The following is a 22089-nucleotide window of genomic DNA, read 5'->3' as shown; positions in this document are numbered from 1 at the left end:
GCCCCATCATTAGTGGGAGGAATAGTGCCCCATCATGTTTGTCAGTGTGGGGAATAGCGCCTCTTCACTGGTGCCAGTTGGAGGAACAGTGCTCCATCTTTGGTGTCGATGTAATAGTGCCTTGTATCAGTATCAGTGGAAAAAATAGTGCCCCAAGGGCTGGATAAAGGCAGGCAAAGTTTGGAAACCCCTGCTTTAGAGAGATTTCTCTTTGCTTTGGGTCCATTGCTTTGCAGTAATTTGTGCTATGTGCACTGTGATTATACTCAAACGGGGCCCTCGCCATGGTAGGGGCCCACTCAAAACATCTAAAATGGAGAAGCTGGGAATACTAATTAGGGATACACTGATACATTATTATTAATATATATATTATTTTATTTTTTTATTTGCCAATACCTACTGTTTACACTTGAGCTGTCAGCACAATGGAACAAAGCACTGAAAAGTTAGTTACAAATGACATATATTTTTTTATTTTTTTTATTTTGCGCTTATTTCTTTGTGAAATGTAGAAGAAATATTAACTAACGAAGCAAAAAAAAAAAAATAGTTTTACAAAATAGAAGTGAAAGGGGGAAAAAAAATCAGCAGGAAAATAATTCAATGGAGAGGGAGTATAAGGAATTATAAGTAAGTAATTATAAATAAGGCTGATCAAAGTAAATTGAGGGTTAATAAAAGGTTAAACAGAGGAACATTTTTAATAAAAAGAATAAAAATAAAATAAAGATAAAAATGTAATTAAAGTAGAACTATAGGCAAAACCTACAAACTTTTTTTTTTTTTTTTTTTTTTTTTTTCTTTTGGATAGTTAGAGAGGTCAGATTTTTCTTCACCATCTGTGTGCATTTTGCGGAGATATCCTTTTACTTCCTTTACCATAGCCAAATCAAGGGAATTCCTTGGACCTCCAGGTCACCAAAACTAGTGTCCCCATTTGGAAGATTTCTCCTCCATTATCTTTTTAACGTGGAAGGTCTGCTCATCGGAATCCTTCAACCCCCCCCCCCCCCCCCTCCTCCGGTGCCCAGCAGCTTTCAGGGGGGATGGGGGTGCGGATACCTGTATAATCCAGGTATCTGCACCCATTTCCGGGACAAGCTAGACGCAGATGGGGAAACGCACAGTTCCCAGGACGCAATGAGGACCAGTGAAGACGCGCAACTCGCACATGCGCAGTAGGGAACCGGGCCGTGAAGCCACAACGCTTCACTTCCCGATTCCCTGACGGAGGATGGCGGCTGAGGCAGCTGCTGCTGACATCTCTGGACCCTGGGACAGGTAAGTGTCCATTTATTAAAAGTCTAAAGTAAAATTTATTAAAATTTGGGGATTTTCTTTTACTTTCACTTTCAATGATAATGGTAAACAGGACAACAGAGGCCTTTTAACAGGGGCACAGACAGCAATAAAAACTGATAGGTGTTCTAATCCCTCTCCACTCAAAACTAAAAAAAAGTTTTTGCCTTTTTAGTTATACTTTTAAACTGACTTCATCTTCAGATAGAACTTCATCCCTTTGATCTGTAGATGAATAAACAGAAAGATACAATTTTTTTTTTTTGGCCCCTTTCACACGATCAGCCTGCCCTGATTCGCCTGTGTTTTTTCAGGTGGATCCGAGTGGACCATCCATTGACTTGTATGGGCAGGCGGATGTCAGCGGAGATGCGTCCGCTGCCATCCGATCCAGCAAGATCCGCTCAAAACAGATGGATGTCGATGCATTCGCCTTTTTTTTTATTTTATTTTTTTCTACATTTCAGCCCTCAATGAGGGAATCCCGCTGGCAGCTTAGAGAACTGAGCTCATAAGTTTCAGTTATTGGAGCATTTGCACAAGTACTAATACTCGTGCAAATGCTTGGTATCGGTACCGATATTGATATCCTCTAGAGACCTGATCGATGTGTGAAGGTGGTAGGAGATCCAGATCGTCTGTACCTAATGAGATCTGAACTGTCCCTTTAAATGTGGAGGTGTCAGATTTTTTTTGCTTCTATCTTTTCTTTGCCTCTAATTTCCATACGGATTCACAAATGAGCTTGGTTCATATTCAGCGAGGGAATATGACTAGCTTGGTATAGATCAGATCTCTGTTGCTGCTGGAACATCTGATCGTATCGACCTACACACCTTCCGGCTTTGGGCTGCCGCTCGCTATGATATGAAATAAGGCGGCTTCCAGGGATGGAAGAAGTCCGGCTCGCTTTTCTGGTGTCGGCATTCTAGTTTTTTGCGATACAATCTGGACTTCCACGGAAGGGTGCAGCGCAGGTACCAGCCGGGCAAAGGTCAGTTTTCTGCATCATGGTGTGGTTGGACCTGTGGAAGCTTTATTTTGATTGGTTACAGTACTTTACACACGGTCATGGAGCTTATTACATAAGGATTGATAGAATACAGGGATGTGTAGACCTACAATCACAGGTGCTATGGCAACTAGATTGTAAGCTCTAACGAGCAGGGCCCTCTGATCCCTACTGTATTGATTTGTATTGTAACTGTACTGTCTGCCCTCATATTGTAAAGCGCTGTGCAAACTGTTGGCGCTATATAAATCCTGAATAATAATAACTAGTTTAGTGTGGTAAGGCTTTGAGCATCTTATCAGTGATTGGTTGAATGTTAACTATTGACACAATCATTCTTTTGAATTGAACCTTTATTGTTTGTTATTAGGAAGTTGTGCATGAGATCCACTCCAATAATACTCTGCCTTGGCTGAGATTATGTCTAGGGCTGAAACAACTAATCGATTATGAAATTATTTGATTATTATTTTCATAATCGATTAATCGGCCAGTAACATAATGGGGTTAAAAAAAAAAAAATTAGCCCTTTATAGTACAAAAAGAGAGCAAATCACTACTGTAAATATTACTTTCATTGTTGTACAGTAAAAAAAATAACCCCTTACAGTAGTGATTATCTGCTTTTTTTTTTTTTTTTTTTTTTTTTTTCTACTATAAAGGGCTCATTTTAGTTTTTGTTAACCCCATTATGTTACTAACCGTCTTAGATCTGGTTCACATCTATGTGTTTTACGGTGGAAATGTAAAGGAATGGTCTGCATCATAAAGGGGGTTCCAATCTTCTTCTCCTGAGATCCAAGTAAAATGGCAAGAGGTAAAATCCAGCCAATAGTTTGGCGGTATGTAAGGAGAAGATTGGAACCCCCTTGATGCAGACCATTCCTTTTATTGGCCTGAGGATCTACAGCCCTTCCAGTAGTGGACAGACCTGCGGGGATCCATCGAGGTTCCATTTATACATGCCTGTATGACCTAGTGTTTATGCACGGGTCCAGTGGTTCTGGTAAGAGTACCCATTTTTTACCTACCTTGATGTGAAATGTTTCTGGGATTACCTCTTGGTTCATACACTGTATGAAACATCACATCTGAGCTCCACATCCGAGTTTCACGAATTTCAAAGACTAATTTTACCTGTTTGAGATTTGGACTTTATCCGTTTTTTCCTTTTTCTAGTGCCAGGCACTTCACATTTCTGTATCACTTTTTTTAGCGCTACATTGTAGTTTTTTGTTTTATATGAATTTGGTCACATTCGTGTGTAGCTGCTTATTTTCACTTGTTTTTGGTTAGCGCAATATTTTTCCCTTTATTCATATTTTATATCCAATCTCATAGGGACAAAGTTTGCATATCTGCAAATTGCAAGACTACGGAGTGTAGAATTTTTAAATGGAGATTCTCGAGGTTTTACTAGTTCCTGGTGGGACTCTGTAGTTTGGAGATCCTTGAGCCCACGTACACACGGTCGGAGATTTTGCCAACCAAATCCGTCGGATTTTGCCCATCGGATGTAGTCCGACGGATTGTGTCCGAAACTGTTGCATACACACGGTCGGGCCAAGTTGGCGAAAAATCCGTTCTTTCAGAACGTGATGACGTAATTTCGTTACGATGGGACTACGTTCAGGCTAGTAGCCAATAGCTTTGATGTAGGAATTTGATCTGAGCATGCGTGGCACTTGGTCCGATGAAAATGCTCTACACATGATCGGATTAGGTCCGTCCGGCCCAGTTGGTCGGGCAATATTTCCAACATGTTGGAAAAATTGGGTCGGACGGAGATTTGGACGGAATCAGTCCGATGCATACCACATACAGTCGGATTATCTGACGACACGGTCCAATAGGACTCATTCCGACAGATTCTCTGACCGTGTGTACAAGGGCTGAGAGTCTTTTGGAAGGATGGGATCTTCAACAGTGTGTCTGGGTCTTGTGGACAGCCAGCAGGGTGTGTGCCCACGGCCCATATAACGATGGGCTAGTGAGAGCAGTGGAAGGTGGAGTGTGAGCAGCTTGCTGCTGCTGTTTGAAGACAGACCCCTGTCCGGAAAACTGTCTGCTCTGTACGAGACTACATTCCTGGTGAGGGTGGACTTTGTGTCCTCCTGAAGGACTGGACCGCTACAGGGGCCTGGGAGACCAGAGGAGGGTCTGGGAGGCTGGGAGAGCCGAGGCGACTAGCAAGTCCATAGGGGGCTGAATGAAGTCTGGGGGGACAGTGAGCAAACTCGGGGGAACTGCAAGGCAAAGTAAGCCTAGGAGCCAGGAGGCTTGTCAGTTTTTGGTTGTTTAAATTTACTGTCGAAGAACCCCTGTGTGGGAAATCCTGTGTATAAACTTGTATTTTGCTCCTTTTAATAAAAATGGGCTGCCATGCCCTCAAACCTGATAACTGACTGCTGTGGACTCTATGGAAAAATGCATCTACCACTCAGCTAACCACCCCCAAAATAAATATAAAAAAATAAAATATATGTGTATATATAATATACCCTTTTATTTTATTTTATTTTTTTATTTTATTTTTCTCACACCCCTCACATTTTTATTTATTTTTTCTAAATATTTTATCGTTTCATGTTACAACAACGAAGAAATTACACTTTGCAACAAGTATTAAAGAGGAAGTAAAGGCAATAGATAAATAAATAAAAAACACAACCTGTAAGGCAAAGGCATAACGAGCTAGTATGCATAGCATACTAGCTCATTATGAATAACTTGCCTGAGAACGAAGCCCCCGAAGCGGTCCTCCGTCTTCCTCTTCGCCGCTGCCATGTATCCTGGGGAAACTTCCGGGTCTCGCTGCTCTGGGGCTGTGATTCGCCGGAGCTGCGATGACGTCACTCCCGCGCATGCGCACGGGAGCCGACACTCGCGGTGCACCTGTGTGCCGCTGTCTACGGCGCATGTGCCGTAGACAGCGGTGGCTGTCTTCCTGTAAATATATACGGTTTAGGAGATATTTCTTGAACCTACAGGTAAGCCTTAATCTAGGCTTACCTGTAGGTCAAAGTGGTTTGTAAGGGTTTACATCCACTTTAAGGCCTTCATATGGCCCTCTAAGGGGCTAACCACAGTACCTTACTGTCTACAAGCAGTGACTCCTCTACTGACTCCGCCTTCTGAAACTCCTCCCCCTCAGCACCTCTGTAGATTGGAAGGCAGGCTCTGTGACATGCGTGACACAGCAGTGCTCACCCATAGGACATAGCGACTGCACGTCAGAATTGTAGGAAGTCCACGTCTGCCATCTTCACAAGAAGCTAAATACATCCCGATCTTGCGTTCAATTTCAGGTTTTTACAGGTTGACCGTAGATATAATTTAAGTTTTAATCCTATAATTTTTAGTGATTAGAGCAGAATTTCCCCAAGGCGGATGCAGTGTGAGTGATTTCCATCTAGTATAGTGTGTATTACGGGTAGAGGTCGACCGATATGGGTTTTTCTCTGGCCAATGCTGATATTTAGAAATCATGGTGGCCGATTATATAATGCCGATAATGTATTTATTTTTACCCCCCCCCCCCCCCCCATCTCATAAAATCTAACAGACACATTTCCCACTGGGGAGTTTTTCAGGCACTTTTGGGCAAAAAAAAAAAACCGCCTGTAAAGTGCCTGCAAAAGTGCAATGCGCTGGCAGGATGTTAAAAAAAAGAACTGGGAACAGCATGTTTGGAGTGGTGTATACCGCTCCTCCACCACTCCTGCCCATTGATATGAATGGGCACCACTGCTGAAACGCATGCAATGCGATTTGGCAGCAGTGCTTAACAGGCGCATTTAACCTCTTCCTTGGCCGCTAGCTGGGTTATAAGCTCCCCACTAGCAGCCGAATAGCACCGCTAAAATGATGGTAAAGCGCCGCTAAAACTAGCAGGCTTTTTACCATCAACGCCTGCCCGCTCCAGTGTGGAAGCAGCCTTCATAAGTGATACTGAAAATTTCTTACATTTAAACGTTTATTAAACAAAACAAACCTCCAATCAGTTTACTTGTATGTATGATTTAGATTAAAAAAAATAATCAAAACTATATATTAAATAAAAACATGTAGTCAAAACTTTTGGACAAAAAAATGGGCTAACTTTACTGTTTTTTTTTTTTTTTTATCGTTAGTGTATTTTTTTCCCCCCCAAAAATTGCATTTGAAAGACCTCTGCGGATATGCCATGTTAAATAAAATATTGCAACAACCGCTATTTTATTCCCTAGGATCACTGCTAAAAAAATATATATCATTTTTGGGGGTTCCAAGTGATTTTCTGGCAGAAAATACAGGATTTTTACTTGTAATCAACAAGTGTTAGAAAAGATTTAGGGTCCTTTCACACGGGGCGGATCAGTTCTGATCCGCCCCGTGGATGTCCGTTTGCTCAGCGGGGATCACTCCGCCGATCCCCGCTGAGCAGGGAGATGACAGGTCTGTCTCCGCACACTGTGCAGGGACGGACCTGTCACAGCGCCGCTCTCCCCTATGGGAGATCGGATGACGACGGACCGCAGTGCCCGTCGTCATCCGATCCGATCCGCAGACGGATGGAAAAATAGCTTTTTCCTCCGTCACACTTTTTCGGATCGGAGCGGGTCGGATGTCAGCGGACATGTCACCGCTGACATCCGACGCTCCATAGAGCTCTATGGAGCACCCGTTCAGGTCCGCCTGAAAAACTGACAGGCGGGCCTGAACGGGACGTTAGTGTGAAAGGGGCCTTAGTCTTTAAATGGTTAAACTGAGAACTCTACACACTGAGCTTAGTTCATTCATAAGTGTAAACATTGTATCTCTTTTACTCTTTTCTTGGCAGACTGCCCAGAGAGGAAGAAAGTCGCTTCACTGAAGACTCAGGCAACTTGCACTGATTTCTATTACAGGAGTCATTTGCAAGTCGCGCTGTAGTTATAATCGGCCTTTTTTATCAGCACAATCGCCCGATGCCGATTAATTAAAAAACGGCAAATATCGGGCAATATATCAGTCGACCTCTAATTACGGGGCCATTTTGCGCTGTAGACGACCTTCCTTGCGCACAGCATCATTTCCTTTCTGACACAATGAGAGTAGGGCTTGTCGGGGGGTATCTCGTGCAACGCAGGGAGCCAGCCCGACGATTGCGGTTGCTATGGTGATGAGCATCATGTCTGCATGGGGAGTTATGGATGTCTGCCGTGTACACGGATAGGTGTCTGTGTGTAAATATAGCTCCAGTCACAGCGTGCTATAGGGCAAAGCCGGCTACTACATGCAGCTGGCACTTCAATGTTCTCCGCATAGGTGTGTGAGAGATGAGCCCTGGTGCTCCTTGAATTAACCCCTTCTACTCTATTACCAACAGTATTGGGGTGCCTGCCTTTACACGCACATCAACTTTAATGGCACCCGAGTCTTAGTCCGTAGGGTTCAATATTGAGTTGGCCCACCCTTTGCAGCTATAACAGCTTCAACTCTTCTGGGAAGGCCATCCACAAAGTTTAGGAGTGTGTCTATGGGAAGGTTTGACCATTCTTCCAGAAGAGCATTTGTGAGGTCAGACACTGATGTTGGATGCAAAGTCCTGGCTCAGTCTCCACTTTAATTCATCCCAAAAGTGTTCTATCAGGTTGAAGTCAGGACTCTGTGCAGGCCAGTCGAGTTACTCCACCCCAAACTTGCTCACCCATGTCTTAATGGAGCTTGAACCTGAACAGTCTGACAGTTTGAAAGGGGCCTTAAGGTATAGATGTTCACAAGTGTGGCTCAAAAGCAGATGAGCGGTGTGATGATGTAGAAAGTATTTTACTTTGCTCTACACGTTGCACGCTGTATAGTGCTTCTTCAGGAGCATAAATAGTAGTTGATGTGGAATGGTTAGGCGCATCGCATTTGTTTAAAAACACAACATAGTATAGCAACCATGGAGGTGCAGCAGACCATTTGTTGGAAGATTGGCCAAGCTATAGGGTCCAGGTTAATCAAGAATGGCCCATCTATCTGCTGAAGGCCTGGAAGTAGCTTGAGGAAACTGTAGTGCTGGTAAGTTATTACTGAATTATTCAGGAATTGCCGGGTAACATGGTAAACTCAGGCATATAATTTCAGCCCCAAATGCTATTAATATGCCAAAAAAAAACTAAGCCAAACAATGGTGCTGGCATAGGAAGGTGAAATCATCAGCAGGAGCCCATACAGCATACATCTTCTGTGAAGCTGATAACCGGAATGACCGGTAACTACCAGTCAACTTTAATGTATTTTACCTGTCCTTCAGCTGGACCTTCAGCGTGCATGCACCACTGACATCAGTGGCTGCATGCAAAGTGAATATCTCTTAGGTCCCTTTCACACATGCGGACAGTATGTCCATATTTCATCCATCCGTTTGCGGATGAAATACGGACATACATGCATCCCTATCGGATAGCGGGTGTCTGCGGATGAACATCCGCAGACACCCGCTATTGTCCGCCTCCGCTATTGTCCGATTCTGCAGACTGAGGAAAATCCTATTTTTCTATCCGTCTGCAGAGCGGATCTGATGAACACGGACAGACGGTCTGTGCTCATCCGATCCTCATAGAGGAGAGCAGAGAGCTGACAGGGCGGACCCTGCACAGTGTGCGAAGACTGCCCTGTCCGCCGCCGGCTCAGCGGGGACAACGGAGCGATCCCCGCTGAGTGAGCGGATCATCCCGGGGCGGATCATTCCTGATCCGCCCCGTGTGAAAGGGGCCTTAAACTGTATACGTTTTTAGGAGGTATTCATTTTACCTACAGGTAAGCCTTATGGGATTACCTGTAGGTAAAAAAGGTATAAAACCACTTTAAGCTTTGAAAGCTAGAGGCTGATTGGTTGCCATATACATCTGCTCCAGATTCTGTTGTCTCCAGTCTTGGTAAATTCCCCTCATTGAATCTATGGAAAAGCAACATTGTCACCCTACAAAGGGAAATGTGTATGTTATGACCACAGAGAACATGTACCCCTCTCCTCATCTTTATAACATATAGGGGGGGGGGTGGTCTGTAATTCAGAGCGAGCAGTGTATCCCCAACACACCAAAGATCTCCAGAGTGGGCCCAATGCTTGATTCGGAAGGGGGCCCAATGCTTGATTCAGCGATCACCTCATAATTACAAAAGCACTGATTTTGGAGCCACGCAAAATCCTCCTTCGGGCATGTGGCATGTAGTAGTTCAGAGGTGAACTGGAAGTGCAGGCCAGCGCTGGATTTTTGGCAGGATCAACTACACCCCCCCATATGCTTCCAATAGTATGTTTATGGCCGGTTTACACAATCAGATAATTGTATGAAAGATACCTTTTTTTTTTTTTTTTTTTTTTTTTTTTTGCAATCGTACCATAATCAGATCGTTGGTACACAGCTTTCGACAGCCGATCACGACATTTATTACCTGATGGGACAAACGGCAAAAAATGTTCTCGTACAATTTTCATTTAATCAGTACACTGAAAATACAACACATGACATCACTTCCCGAATTTTTATTCTGTCATTTTGTGGATTTTTGTACATTTAGTAAACTCTTAAATTTTATTTTTATTTTTTGTTAATAGAATAGCATTAAAAAATAAATGAAATAAAAACTTCATCCGATTTATCTCATTGTGTGTACCAAGCATTGGCAGGAGAAGGGGGAGTAAGCAGGATGATTGTCGGGGTGTCTGTGGACCTGATTGGTGGTGTGATGCCGGTTGCCACAAACTCTCAGCGTGCCGTACTTGTTCATTTCCACAATCCACTGAATCTGTATACAATAAACTCTTCTAAAAACAAACGTTTTATGTCAAAGCCTCCAGGAAAATATTGGAAATGCTCCCTAAAGTTCTGGGTGTGATGGGTTTATATGAGCAGAGCTGAGCCTGGATTGATGTGTGGCACTATTATACATTGTAATAAGTACACAGCTGCCTCCAGGTAAGTGCCCCCAGTTTGCTGGTGTGCTGTGGATTGCCTGTGTAGAGAGACACCAGGATGGGCTGGAGGAGACTTGGCTGACGTCTGAGAATAGTAAACAGAAGAAGAAAGCAGTCGGGCCGGCCTCTTCTCCGGAGCACATGAATGTATCCACAGACAGCGCACGTCCTCAGCTCAACCCTGCAGACTAAGTGCTGGCTCAATGCAATATTCCCCGACAGTGACAGGATCAGATCATTACCCGGCATCACTCCATCCAAAGCACTTCAGCTTCTAGTGATCGGCACATACGGTGCTGCCGCTAATAAAATAAATGAGACCACAAAACCAATAAGAGGAGCACCGCATACATTTCCACCTATTACACCAGCAGGCTGAGTCAGCAAAGCAACACACAATACTGAGATCCACGTGAACATTTATAGCAGCCAATCGGATTTCAGTCTGTAGCGACATCTGTGAAAAGCGGCAGCAGATTGGTTGCTGCGCTTTGCGTTACTGATTTCTGCTCCACAGTGTTGGCTCATATTTGTCAATTAATTTCTTTTTTCTTTTTTTTTCCTTCTTCTTCCTCCCTCCTTTCTTTCTTTTTTCTCTTCTCTTTTTTTTCTCTTTTTTTTCTCTTCTCTTTTTTTTTTTTCTCTTTTTCTTTTTCTATTTTTATCTTTTTCTTTCCTTCCTTCCTTCCCTCCCTTCCTTCCTTCCCTCCCTCCTTCCTTCCTTCCTTCCCTCCCTCCCTCCTTCCCTCCCTCCCTCCTTCCTTCCTTCCTTCCCTCCCTCCCTCCCTCCCTCCTTCCTTCCTTCCTTCCCTCCCTCCTTCCTTCCCTCCCTCCTTCCTTCCCTCCCTCCTTCCTTCCTTCCCTCCCTCCTTCCTTCCCTCCCTCCTTCCTTCCCTCCCTCCCTCCTTCCTTCCCTCCTTCCTTCCCTCCTTCCTTCCCTCCCTCCCTCCTTCCTTCCCTCCCTCCCTCCCTCCTTCCCTCCCTCCCTCCCTCCTTCTCCTTCCTTCCTTCCTTTTTTCCTTCTCCTTCCCTTCCTTCCTTCCTTCCTTCTCCTTCCCTCCTTCCTTACTTCCTTCTTTCTTCCTGCTTTCTTTTTTTATTTTTTTATTTTTTATCTTTTAATTTGCGCCTGTCAGGTGTCTTCCAGCAATGCTACAGCACATATACTGTATTTGGCAATGCTCAGTCAGGGTGGATTTGATTTTAAATCCTAGTAAAAAGGCTTGATTTGAAATCCAAATAAAAAAAAAAAACTGTCATCTCTATCCCTCAGCCGCTCCTTGGTTTGGATTAATTGAATGAGTCCAAACTCCTGCAAGCTGAGCTAACCCGCAATACATTGATGCATTCACACAATGTCACAGTAACCATGAGATAAAACAAAGTTCTGGAATATTCCTTTATCCCATAGTTTTGTAAATATACATACACCACAAACTGACTGAATTGGTTCAGATATCGCTGTTTTACCAACCTGACAACTTGTTCTGAATAGGAAACCTTCACTACCAGCAAGAATACAGTAAGTCCATACATTTAAAGAGCACCTGTCATTTCAGATCCATCATGGCAGCGCCTGTTGGCGCCTGTTTACCAAAAAATTAATAAAAAATATTGCAGAACATACAGCCTCATGCTACATAACTAAGCTCCATTTCATGCTGAATAAACTCAATTATTTATCTTAAATAGAAAACTATCTTCAGGTTTTTACTCCAAAAGCATTTTATTAGGTAAAAAAAAATAAATAAATCTGATTTTAAATAAAAAAAATATTTTTTTTTTTTCCTCCTAAACATTGATTTTTATCCACCCTGCTCTGTGTGTGCGACACACACACACACACTCACACACACACTATCTTCAACTCTTCTGGGAAGGCCGTCCACAAGGTTTAGGAGTGTGTCTATGGGAATGTTTGACCATTCTTCCAGAAGCGCATTTGTGAGGTTATGCACTGATGTGGACAAGAAGGCCTGGCTCAGTCTCCAATCTAATTCATCCCAAAGATTTTCTGTCAGGTTGAGATCAGATCTCTCTGCAGGCCAGTCAAGTTCCTCCACCCCAAACTCGCTCATCCATGTCTTTATGGACCTTGCTTTGTGCACTGGTCCAAATCATTTGGTGGAGGGAGGATTATGGTGTGGGGTTGTTTTCTAGGGGCTTGGCCCCTTAGTTCCAGTGAAGACATTTTGGACAACTTGCTGTTCCCATCTTTGTGGGAACAGTTTGGGGATGGCCCCTTCCCGTTCCAACATGACTGCGAACCAGAGCACAAAGCAAGGTCCATAAAGACATGGATGAGCGAGATTGGGGTGGAGGAACTTGACTGGCGGGTAATGCCACAGCAAGACATTAATTTTAATTTTGTATTTTTTGTTGGTATCATAGAAAAGGGGTGGAGGGGGTCCTCTATACAGATTGTAAAAACAGATATAACACTGGAAGGCATTATCCCCAAAACAGATTTAGGCTCCAGTCACACTTGACATCAAAGTCACATGACAAGTTCCCCGTGTTTTCCAATGATAACCATTTCAGGAAAAATAATAAATGCACCTTTTTTTGCAGGTAAAGGAAGCCTGTGAAGCTTTGTACCAGTGATCAGCACACATCTTAATTCTTCACCTAGGCAAGGATGATGTAGTATCACTCACCCTCTTGGTGCGGCCCCAACACCCCTCCCTGATTCCTCACCTAGGCAAGGATGACGTAGTGTCCGCTTGATGTAGCCCCAACAACCCACCCCCTGCTTCCTGAGTCCCTACCTAGGCAAGGATGATGTTGTATCAGCTACCTGCTTGGTGCGGCCCCCGCTTCCTGATTCCCCACCTAGGCAAGGATGACGTAGTGTCCGCTTGATGTAGCCCCAACAACCCACCCCCTGCTTCCTGAGTCCCTACCTAGGCAAGGATGATGTTGTATCAGCTACCTGCTTGGTGCGGCCCCCGCTTCCTGATTCCCCACCTAGGCAAGGATGACGTAGTGTCCGCTTGATGTAGCCCCAACAACCCACCCCCTGCTTCCTGAGTCCCTACCTAGGCAAGGATGATGTTGTATCAGCTACCTGCTTGGTGCGGCCCCCGCTTCCTGATTCCCCACCTAGGCAAGGATGACGTAGTGTACTTTATCTGCTTGGTGTGGCACCAACACGACCCCCCCCCCCCCCACCCTCTGCATCCTGAGTTCCTACCTAGGCAAGGATGATTTAGTATAAGCTACCTGCTTGGTGTAGCCCCCCGCTTCCCGGTGCTTGGTGTGGCCCTTGCTTCCGGATTCCCCACCTAGGCAAAAATGATTTAGTATCAGTTACTTGCTTTGTGCGGCCCCCGCTTCTTGATTCCCCACCTAGGCAAGGCTGATGTATCCGTTGCCTCCTGCAATGTCCTACATCCCAAGAGAAAGGTGTTTAACGCAGAGAGAACATATTGTTTAATTCAGGACTAGGCAGAGCCCCTTCCACACCCGACAAATGTGCAGACATTTCCGTGGGCTCTACAAAGAGCTTACTAAAGCCTTGTGGCCTTTCTGAGCATACGCAGGTTCGTGGAATTGGAACAACCATCGTCTGGGGGAAAAGAAGGGGGTTTCATGATTGGGCTTGGGCTGTAAGGAAGATGGCGATGGACCCCATGAGTAAGAAAGTATGTTTGTGTGGGTTTTTTCCCATACAGGGACATTTATTAGAGGGAATTTTATATTTCCATAGATGGGTTGAAGTTTTTCTATTAAGGTGCGTTTGAACTGCAAGCAAAATGAGTCGAACACCCGTAATATTTTGTAACCAACACTCTGTTTTACCTTGGAACGTAGCTGCATGTGTTCAGATCAATATGCAGTGTTTTGACTGGACTATCCGTCAAAATGAGCCCTTACCTTTTTGTTGGGTGTGATGATGCAGTTGACCGCTTTAGACTTGGTTGCTCTCTGTCTGAATGGTGTTCTGAACAATTGATTGATGTTTTTCAGGGATGGTCCTGGTACGGAGCGAGAACGGGCAGCTGTTGATGATCCCCCAGCAGGCGCTGGCCCAGATGCAGGCTCAGGTTCAAGCACAGGCTCAGTCACAGGCCCAGGCCCAAGCCCAAGCTCAGGCTCAGGCCCAGGCCCAAGCCCAAGCCCAGGCCCAGAATGCAATGGTTACTCGGCCTGCAACGCCCACCACTGCCCCATCAGTGCAGATCTCCACAGTCCAGGTATGGTGGTGAATATAAATGCATATACTGTTCATGTGCTCTAAATGGAGGGATTCTGTAGTCCTTTTAGCTATACTGTGGAAATAGTAATGAATGCAGCTGCTAACAATTTCCAACTGTATAAGCTTTGCTGATTGTAATTTCTTAATATTCATGTATGGACAGAGCAGTTTGTAGACCACTAAAATCCGTGTGTTTTCATGCCAGCTCTGTACCGAAGGGGTCCATTTCTAAACCATCTGTGTGCAAATGCCTCAAGGATTCGCAAAGCGGTTACAAATCACTGTGTTGCGTCTACTATGGTTATTTCCTAGTCTTGTTAGCTCCATCTAATGGCCATAATATGATGTTTTCTTAGTTGCGCAGTTTCAGGAAAATACCGCATTACGGCCAGTAGATGGAACTGACCATCATGGAAAATAAACATTTTGCACACAATATGGAGATTATTTGTGACATCTATGCAGCTGCTTGAGGCAATCACACAGCAAATGTTTTAAATTAATTGACCTTTAAGTGTTAGCTTCAGGTCCACATGCCCCCCCATGCTGCTTCATAACTGCACCGTCTTGTAGAAGTGCAGGAACAGAACTTGCATCTGATTGGTGCTCTGATTCACAGATGGGTTTGGTGTCTAACCAAAGAGTGGGTCCTGTGAGATAGAGAAGCTGATTGGCTGGCACAGGACCTGATTTTGGCTGAGGTGGAGAGGCAGGAATAGCCAGTCAACCCAAAAGGAAGAACTGCTCTTGGCACTAAATATGTAGATAAAACTCTTCTCCAATTTTACCTGATCTTCACTTTCTGGAGTTGGCCTTTGGTCATCCCTTAACCACTTCCCACCCGGCCAATGCGTATATACGGCCGGGTGGGAGCCGCCTGCTCCTGATAGGACGTTTGGGAACGTCATTCAGGAGCAGCGGGATCGCGCGCGCGCGCCCGCCCGCGCAGCGGCGCGATCCCGATGTGCTCGTGTCACCCGGACACGGCACATCTCAGATCGGCAGGAGGGCTCTGTGATTGGCCCTCCTGATCACATGACGGCCGTGTCCAATCACGGCCGTCATGTGATGTAAACAAACAGCCGGTTGCTAGGCAATCGGCTCTCCTCTCCTCACACGGAAGTCACCGCTGAGGAGAAGAGAGCAGATCGCTGCAGCCGGCTGATGATCAGTGAGTATGGGCTGCTTTTTACAGCTTTTTACTCACTGATCATCAGTGTAGTGTACACACACAACACTCCACACAGTACAAACACAGTCCCCACATATGTCCCCAAAACACACATGTCCCCAAAACATACATGTCCCCAAATAATAAAAACACATGTCCCTAATAATAAAAACATGTCCCCCACATATGTCCCACTAAAATCACATGTCCCAATGATTATCTGCACACATATGTACGTGATCACCTGCACACATATGTACATGATCATTTGCGTACATATGTCCGTGATCACACAAACCAATTATTATACACTTAACGGATTTTTTTTTACCAAAAACATGTAGCAGAATACATTTTGGCTTAAATTTATGACAAAATTTGATTTTATTGGATTTCTTTTCAAATAGAAAAAAGAAAATATAGTTTTTTTTCCAAATTTCCGCTATTTTTGCGCTTATATCGCAAAAAAAAAAAAAAACGGAGTCGTGAATAAATAACACCAAAATAAAGCTCTATTTGTGCGAAAAAAATGATAACAATTTCATTTGGGTACAGTGTAGCATGACCACGCAATTGTCACTGAAAGAGCGCTGAAAGCTGAAAATTGGGCTGGGAAGGAAGGGGGTGAAAGTGCCCTGTATTGTAGTGGTTAAAAAAAATTGGAGTTGAACTTCAATTTTGTCATAGCAGATTTTTTTTTTTTGTTTTTTTTTTTTTGTTTTTTTTTCCCAAGGTAAAACTAAAGGCCACTTTTATTTTTTTTTTTTTACTTTTTCCTTTTTGTTTTTAGAGTGGAGAGGGATTAGAACACCTGTCAGTTTTTATTTCTGTCTGTGCCCCTGTTAGGGAGATTCACCCTCTCTATTTGTCCTGTTTACCATTATTGAAAGTCAAAGAAAATCCCAAATTTTGGGTTGGCCCCAGAAGAGTAATAGGGGAAATTAATAGGGGTAATCTTCCAATGGGAACACTACTACTCATGACCTGGGGTGTCCCCAAGGGGTTCCTTAAATTTGTAGGGATTTCCTCTCACTTCCTGTTTGGCTATGGGACAGGAAGTGAAGGTATATCTCCCCAATGGGAGACAGATGGCAAACAAAAAAAAATTGTCAAGGGTTATAACCCTCCCTTACGCTATCCAGTATGAAAAACAAATGCCTATAGTTCTACTTTAAAGCTTAACTCGAGGCCAAGAAAAATAAAAAATGTTCCCATGTGCCCGCATTGCACGAGTCAACTGCTTGTTTTTATTTAGGGGGATTGGAGAACTGAAATCTACTTCCCAAATTACTCTGATCCTCCCTGCACAAGACTTGCCGCTGTGGTACACCCCCACCTGCGGTCTTGTGCAGTGGACTGTTCCTTCCCAAGGTCCTGACAACCATAGACCTGCTCTGGACATGAGGACGTCAGGAATAGTCCACTGCTGGATCATGGGGGAGCTCTGGTTGCAGGTGGAGTGGAGGATTGGTTTAAAGCTTTCTGGTTGCCCCTTGACAAAAACAAGCAGTTGATTTGTAGTGTGGGCACAGCCCCACTGCATGGGAATACTTTTTTATTTTTTTTCTCCCCCTAGTGTTGGGCTTAAAGGATTGCATTGCCATATATATCCTCTAGATCAGTGGTTCTGTCCTCAAGTAACCCCCAACAGGCCATGTTTGCAGGTTTCCCTTTATCTTGCACAGGTGCTTTAAATCACAGTCAATGGCTTGGTATTTTGGACAGCTATTTTATCTAAGAGAAATTCCCAAAACATGGCCTGTTGGGGGGTACTTGAGGACAGGTTTGAGAACCACTGCTCTAGAGCAGGGGTAGGCAACCTGTGGCCCTCCAGCATGGCCTGTTGGGGGTACCTGAGGACGGGTTTGAGAACCACTGCTCTAGAGCAGGGGTAGGCAACCCTCCAGCTGTTGTAGAACTACATTTCCCACGAGTCATTGCAAGGCTGGCAGTTACAATTATTCCCAGAGGCATGATGGGACTTGTATGCCTACCCCCAGCTCTAGAGCAGTGTTTATCAACTTCAGTCCTCAAGGTGCCCCAACATTTCATGTTTCCAGGCTTTCCATTAAATCACCTGTGCAAAATAATCAGTTTGACTGCCTTAGGCCTCTTTCATATGGCCGATCTGTTCAGGTCCGCCTGCCGGTTTTTTAGGTGGACCTGAACAGATGCTCCATAGAGGTCTATGGAGTGTTGGATGTCAGAGGTGACATGCCCGCTGACATCCGACCCGCTCCTATCCGAAAAAGTGACGGAGGCAAAAACATACTTTTTCCATCTGTCATCGGATCAAGTGACGACGGACTCTGCGGTGCGTCGTCATCCGATCTCCCATAGGGGAGAGCGGCGCTCTGACAGGTCTGTCCCTGCGCAGTTTGCAGAGACGGACCTGTCATCTGCCTGCTCAGCGGGTATCCACGGAGCGATCCCCACTGAACAAGCGGATATCCACGGGGCGGATCAGCACGGATCCTCCCCATGTGAAAGAACCCTTAGTAATTACCACAGCTGTGGTAAATCCTGAAAACATGACCTGTTGGTGCGCCTTTGAGGACTGAAGTTGAGAAAATCTGCTCTAGAGGGAGGTGCTATTTTGTCTGCACACACGTGTTAAACATAAAATAAATCTGGTGCAGCAAATGAACAGGAGTTTTTATAATCGCTCCCAATGAGTGTTCCCTGAAAAAGCACGGCTTACCTTTTTATATTTGTATGTTTTATTGGGCAGGAGAGAACGCCGACACAGCAGGTGATATATAAATACTGATCGCTCTGTGATGCAAATTAGCTTAGCAAAAATAATAAGCCGTCAAACACCTGTTGTATTTTTCACTGCCTCGGATTTTATTTCTCATTCCTTTTTATCTCTCTGGCCTGCAGTCCCCCGGTGCACCTTTGATGGCGCGGCAGGTTACGCCAACTACCATCATCAAGCAAGTATCTCAGACGCCAACGACTGTGCAGCCCACCACCACACTACAGAGACCCCCTGTTGTACAAGTAAGTACCCCACATGATTCACCATCTTACCCCAGCTCATGTATCCACGGCAGGGACTGGGGCGCTGCTATTGTCATACTCAGCGTATGAGTGCTTTGCTGTGTTCATTCATATCCTGGGGACAGCATTATGATGTCATCTACAACTGAATCCTTACTGGTCATGGCTTTATCAACAGCAGCCAATCACAAGAAGCATCCAATAGGTTTCATTGACTTTTATAGGGGGTGATTTGCTAAAGCTGGAGAGTGCAAAATCTGGTGCAGCTGTGCATGGTAGCCAATCGGCTTCTAACTTCAGCTTGTTCAATTAAGCCTTGGCATAAAACCTGGAAGCTGATTGGTTTCTATGCTGAGCTGCACCAGATTTTACTCTTTCCAGTTTTAATAAATCCACCACTATTGTGTCCTAATCTGTAGTTTGGAAAACCTCATTCCTCATTGTTTCAGTATTCGTGTTCTCTTGTCAAGCTGTTGGTTGGTGGCTCCTGATGACATCACAATTCTGCTATAAACATGTTATGACTTGTTGATGTCTATTCGTCATTTTCCCCAATTTTTTATTTATTTTTTGTTGCAACAACCATCATTCTGTCATGGATCACTCTGCATGACCATCCGATCTCATAAATCATACCAATCGGTCATGAAAGACTTCGCTCCGTGCATAGTTAGGACTGAGGGAGAGAGCAGATTACATAGACGTGCTGAGGCTCCCACCTAGTGGTCATTTAGCAGAATTCCAGCACGAGTATGTAGAATAAGATTTAGCTTTTAATAATTTTTTTTTTTAATTTTTTGTCTCCTGTCTGCTTTTTTTTTTTTTTTTATAATTTTATTTATTTTTTCTGGTTGTGTTAAGTGATTATATAAAAGACATGTCACATGTCACCTTGCACCTGGCATCTAATTTCCTGTTGTGGCCTGCTTTGCTACACTGAAACTACAAGGAAGTGTGTCAGCCCTGGTCTGTAGACCAAGGCAAGAAGTCAGGGGGCTAAGATTCATTGGGGTTCATTTACTAAAGATATACTGTGCACTGCAAGTGCAGTTGCTCTAGAGCTTAGTAATTGAGGTAGAGCTTCACTTTGCAAAGAATACCCAATCACATGCAAGGAAAATAAAAAAACTATTTTTGCTTGTAGAAGATTGGATGATGGAAGTCAGCAGAGCTTCCCCTCATTTTACGAAGATCTAGAGCGTGGTTTTCAAACTGCAGCCCTTTGCTTGCTTTTATTCGGCCCTTTGGGCATTATCCCCCCAACTGTCACAATAGGGTATAGTTTCTGCCACTGACACCGACAATGGGGCACTATTCCTCCCACTAATATACCAATGATGGGGCACTATTCCTCCCACTGACACCAGCAACGGGGGGAGCACTATTCCTCCCACTGACACCAGCGACGGGGGAGCACTATTCCTCCCACTGACACCAGCGACGGGGGGAGCACTATTCCTCCCACTGACACCAGCGACGGGGGAGCACTATTCCTCCCACTGACACCAGCGACGGGGGAGCACTATTCCTCCCACTGACACCAGCGACGGGGGGAGCACTATTCCTCCCATTGAGACCAGCGACGGGGGGAGCACTATTCCTCCCACTGACACCAGCGACGGGGGGAGCACTATTCCTCCCACTGACACCAGCGACGGGGGGAGCACTATTCCTCCCACTGACATCAGCAACCGGGGGGGGGGGAGCACTATTCCTCCCACTGACATCAGCAACCGGGGGGGGGGGGGGGCACTATTCCTCCCACTGACATCAGCAACCGGGGGGGGGGGGCACTATTTCTCCTGTTAATACTAATGATGGGGCATTGTTTACTTGCCACTGACACCGGGACAATTTCTACTCCCACTGGGCACAGTCTGGCCCCCCCTAAAGTCTGAAGGACAGTAAACTGGCCCTTTTTATTTTTAGAAACTTTGGAGACCCCTTATCTAGAGCAACTGCATTTTGCAGTGCACAGTATATTTGCCTTATTAGTTATGAAGGACAGCTCTGAATTTCAAGCAAGATCAACAGGTTTTAATTAACACATTAATTGTGTGGTTATTGCAAGGACAGAAAGTGAGAGTAAGTTAGCGCCCCCCCCCCCCCAATGTGGTCACAGGAGAAATTAAAACTTAAACTTTACAGAAATCTCCAGTGTGCCCAAAACTATAAAAGAAAAAATAAATAGGCAATAAGCCCTTTTTAAACGCCCTTTGTATTCGATTTTATAATGTGTGTGGCAGCCATAGATGTCTTATGGGAGGTAGCAGACCTCTCTGCCTTTGCATTGTAGATGTTGACAGCGGGGAGAACACTTCCACAGCCTTACTCGGTGTGGTTCTTGATGATGATGTCTGGTTACTTGAAACCAGCCTTTGCCAATCTTTACCCCCGGAGGAATCCTTGAAAGAAATTTCACATCTCTGGTAACCTCTAGTAAGATTGGTGGTTCACAGGTTAGTAAGAAAATGGCTCTAATATTGGTGGTAGTAATTGAGAATGCTCCCCTTACAGTGAGGCCAGAATTACTTTCTTGCAGTAAAGCCACCTGCTCTGCCAGTGGCATTTGACCTGGCACTATGCAGGCACCATCAGATGGGAGGGGAGTTAGCCACACCTGAAGTAACCACTAGCTACCGCTGGAGGAACCCTGGTTGAGAATGGCTGTTTTAACACAATCCAGCATAGACATACACCAGGAATTCTTGGCATAACTATATTGCAAAAGGCAATTTAAAAAGCTGCTGCCGGCCCACCGCTCTTGGCAGGTATTCTGGTGTACGTGAGGATAAAGAGGGATCATATAAAGTCAGGTATTAGAATAATTATACTGGCTTTGTTTAATGCAGATGGGGCTTTTAAAATGAAGAGTTGGATTACAGGGGTCTTTATTAAAGCGGGATTCCACCCTAAAGTGGAATCTCCGCTGATCGGATCCCTCCCCCCCTCCGGTGTCACAATTGACACCTTTCAGGGGGGAGGGGGGTGGAGATACCTGTCAAAGACAGGTATTTACACCCACTTCCAGGCATAGACTCCCGTGGGAGTCTACGCCATTTCCTGCCCTGCCGCGCTGTCTGCTGGGACACACACGGGTCCCAGTGACAGCGCGGACCATTCCTATTGTGCGGCGCGGCTCATGCATGCGCAGTAGGGAACTGGGAAGTGAAGCCGATTCGCTTCACTTCCTGATTCCCTCACCTAGAATGGTGGCGGCAGCAGCCGAGCGATCGATCGGCCTCGGCTGCCAGCATCGCTGGAACCCGGGACAGGTGAGTGTCCATTTATTAAGTCAGCAGCTGTAGTAATTATAGCTGCTGGCTTTTAATATTTTTTATTTTTTTTTGGTGGAATCCCTCTTTAACCACATTTCCAAAAAACACTAAACCACTCATAAATTTTACTTTTGCATTTTTTTTTTTTCTTTTTTGCCAGTGTTGTGTTTTCTAAGTTGGCACCATTGTTCATTA

At 44.8% G+C, this 22089-nt stretch overlaps 1 protein-coding gene across 1 annotated transcript in view; it reads left to right on the top strand.

Annotated features, from left to right (window-relative positions):
• Positions 1–22089, top strand: part of TAF4 (TATA-box binding protein associated factor 4) — a gene marked incomplete in the record, with an annotated part of 80999 nt that overhangs the window by 32065 nt on the left and 26845 nt on the right. The window contains 2 exon segments of the mRNA XM_077460272.1: positions 14214–14440; positions 18497–18616. Coding sequence (XP_077316398.1) covers positions 14214–14440; positions 18497–18616 — 347 coding nt within the window.

This window comes from Lithobates pipiens, unplaced genomic scaffold (assembly GCF_037356315.1).
Source record: "Lithobates pipiens isolate NorthernLeopardFrog02 unplaced genomic scaffold, aLitPip1_a1.2 Scaffold_28, whole genome shotgun sequence".
NCBI classification, from domain to species: domain Eukaryota; kingdom Metazoa; phylum Chordata; class Amphibia; order Anura; family Ranidae; genus Lithobates; species Lithobates pipiens.
The sequence above is the reverse complement of the archived record's forward strand: the minus strand, read 5'-3'. Positions and strand labels throughout refer to the sequence as shown.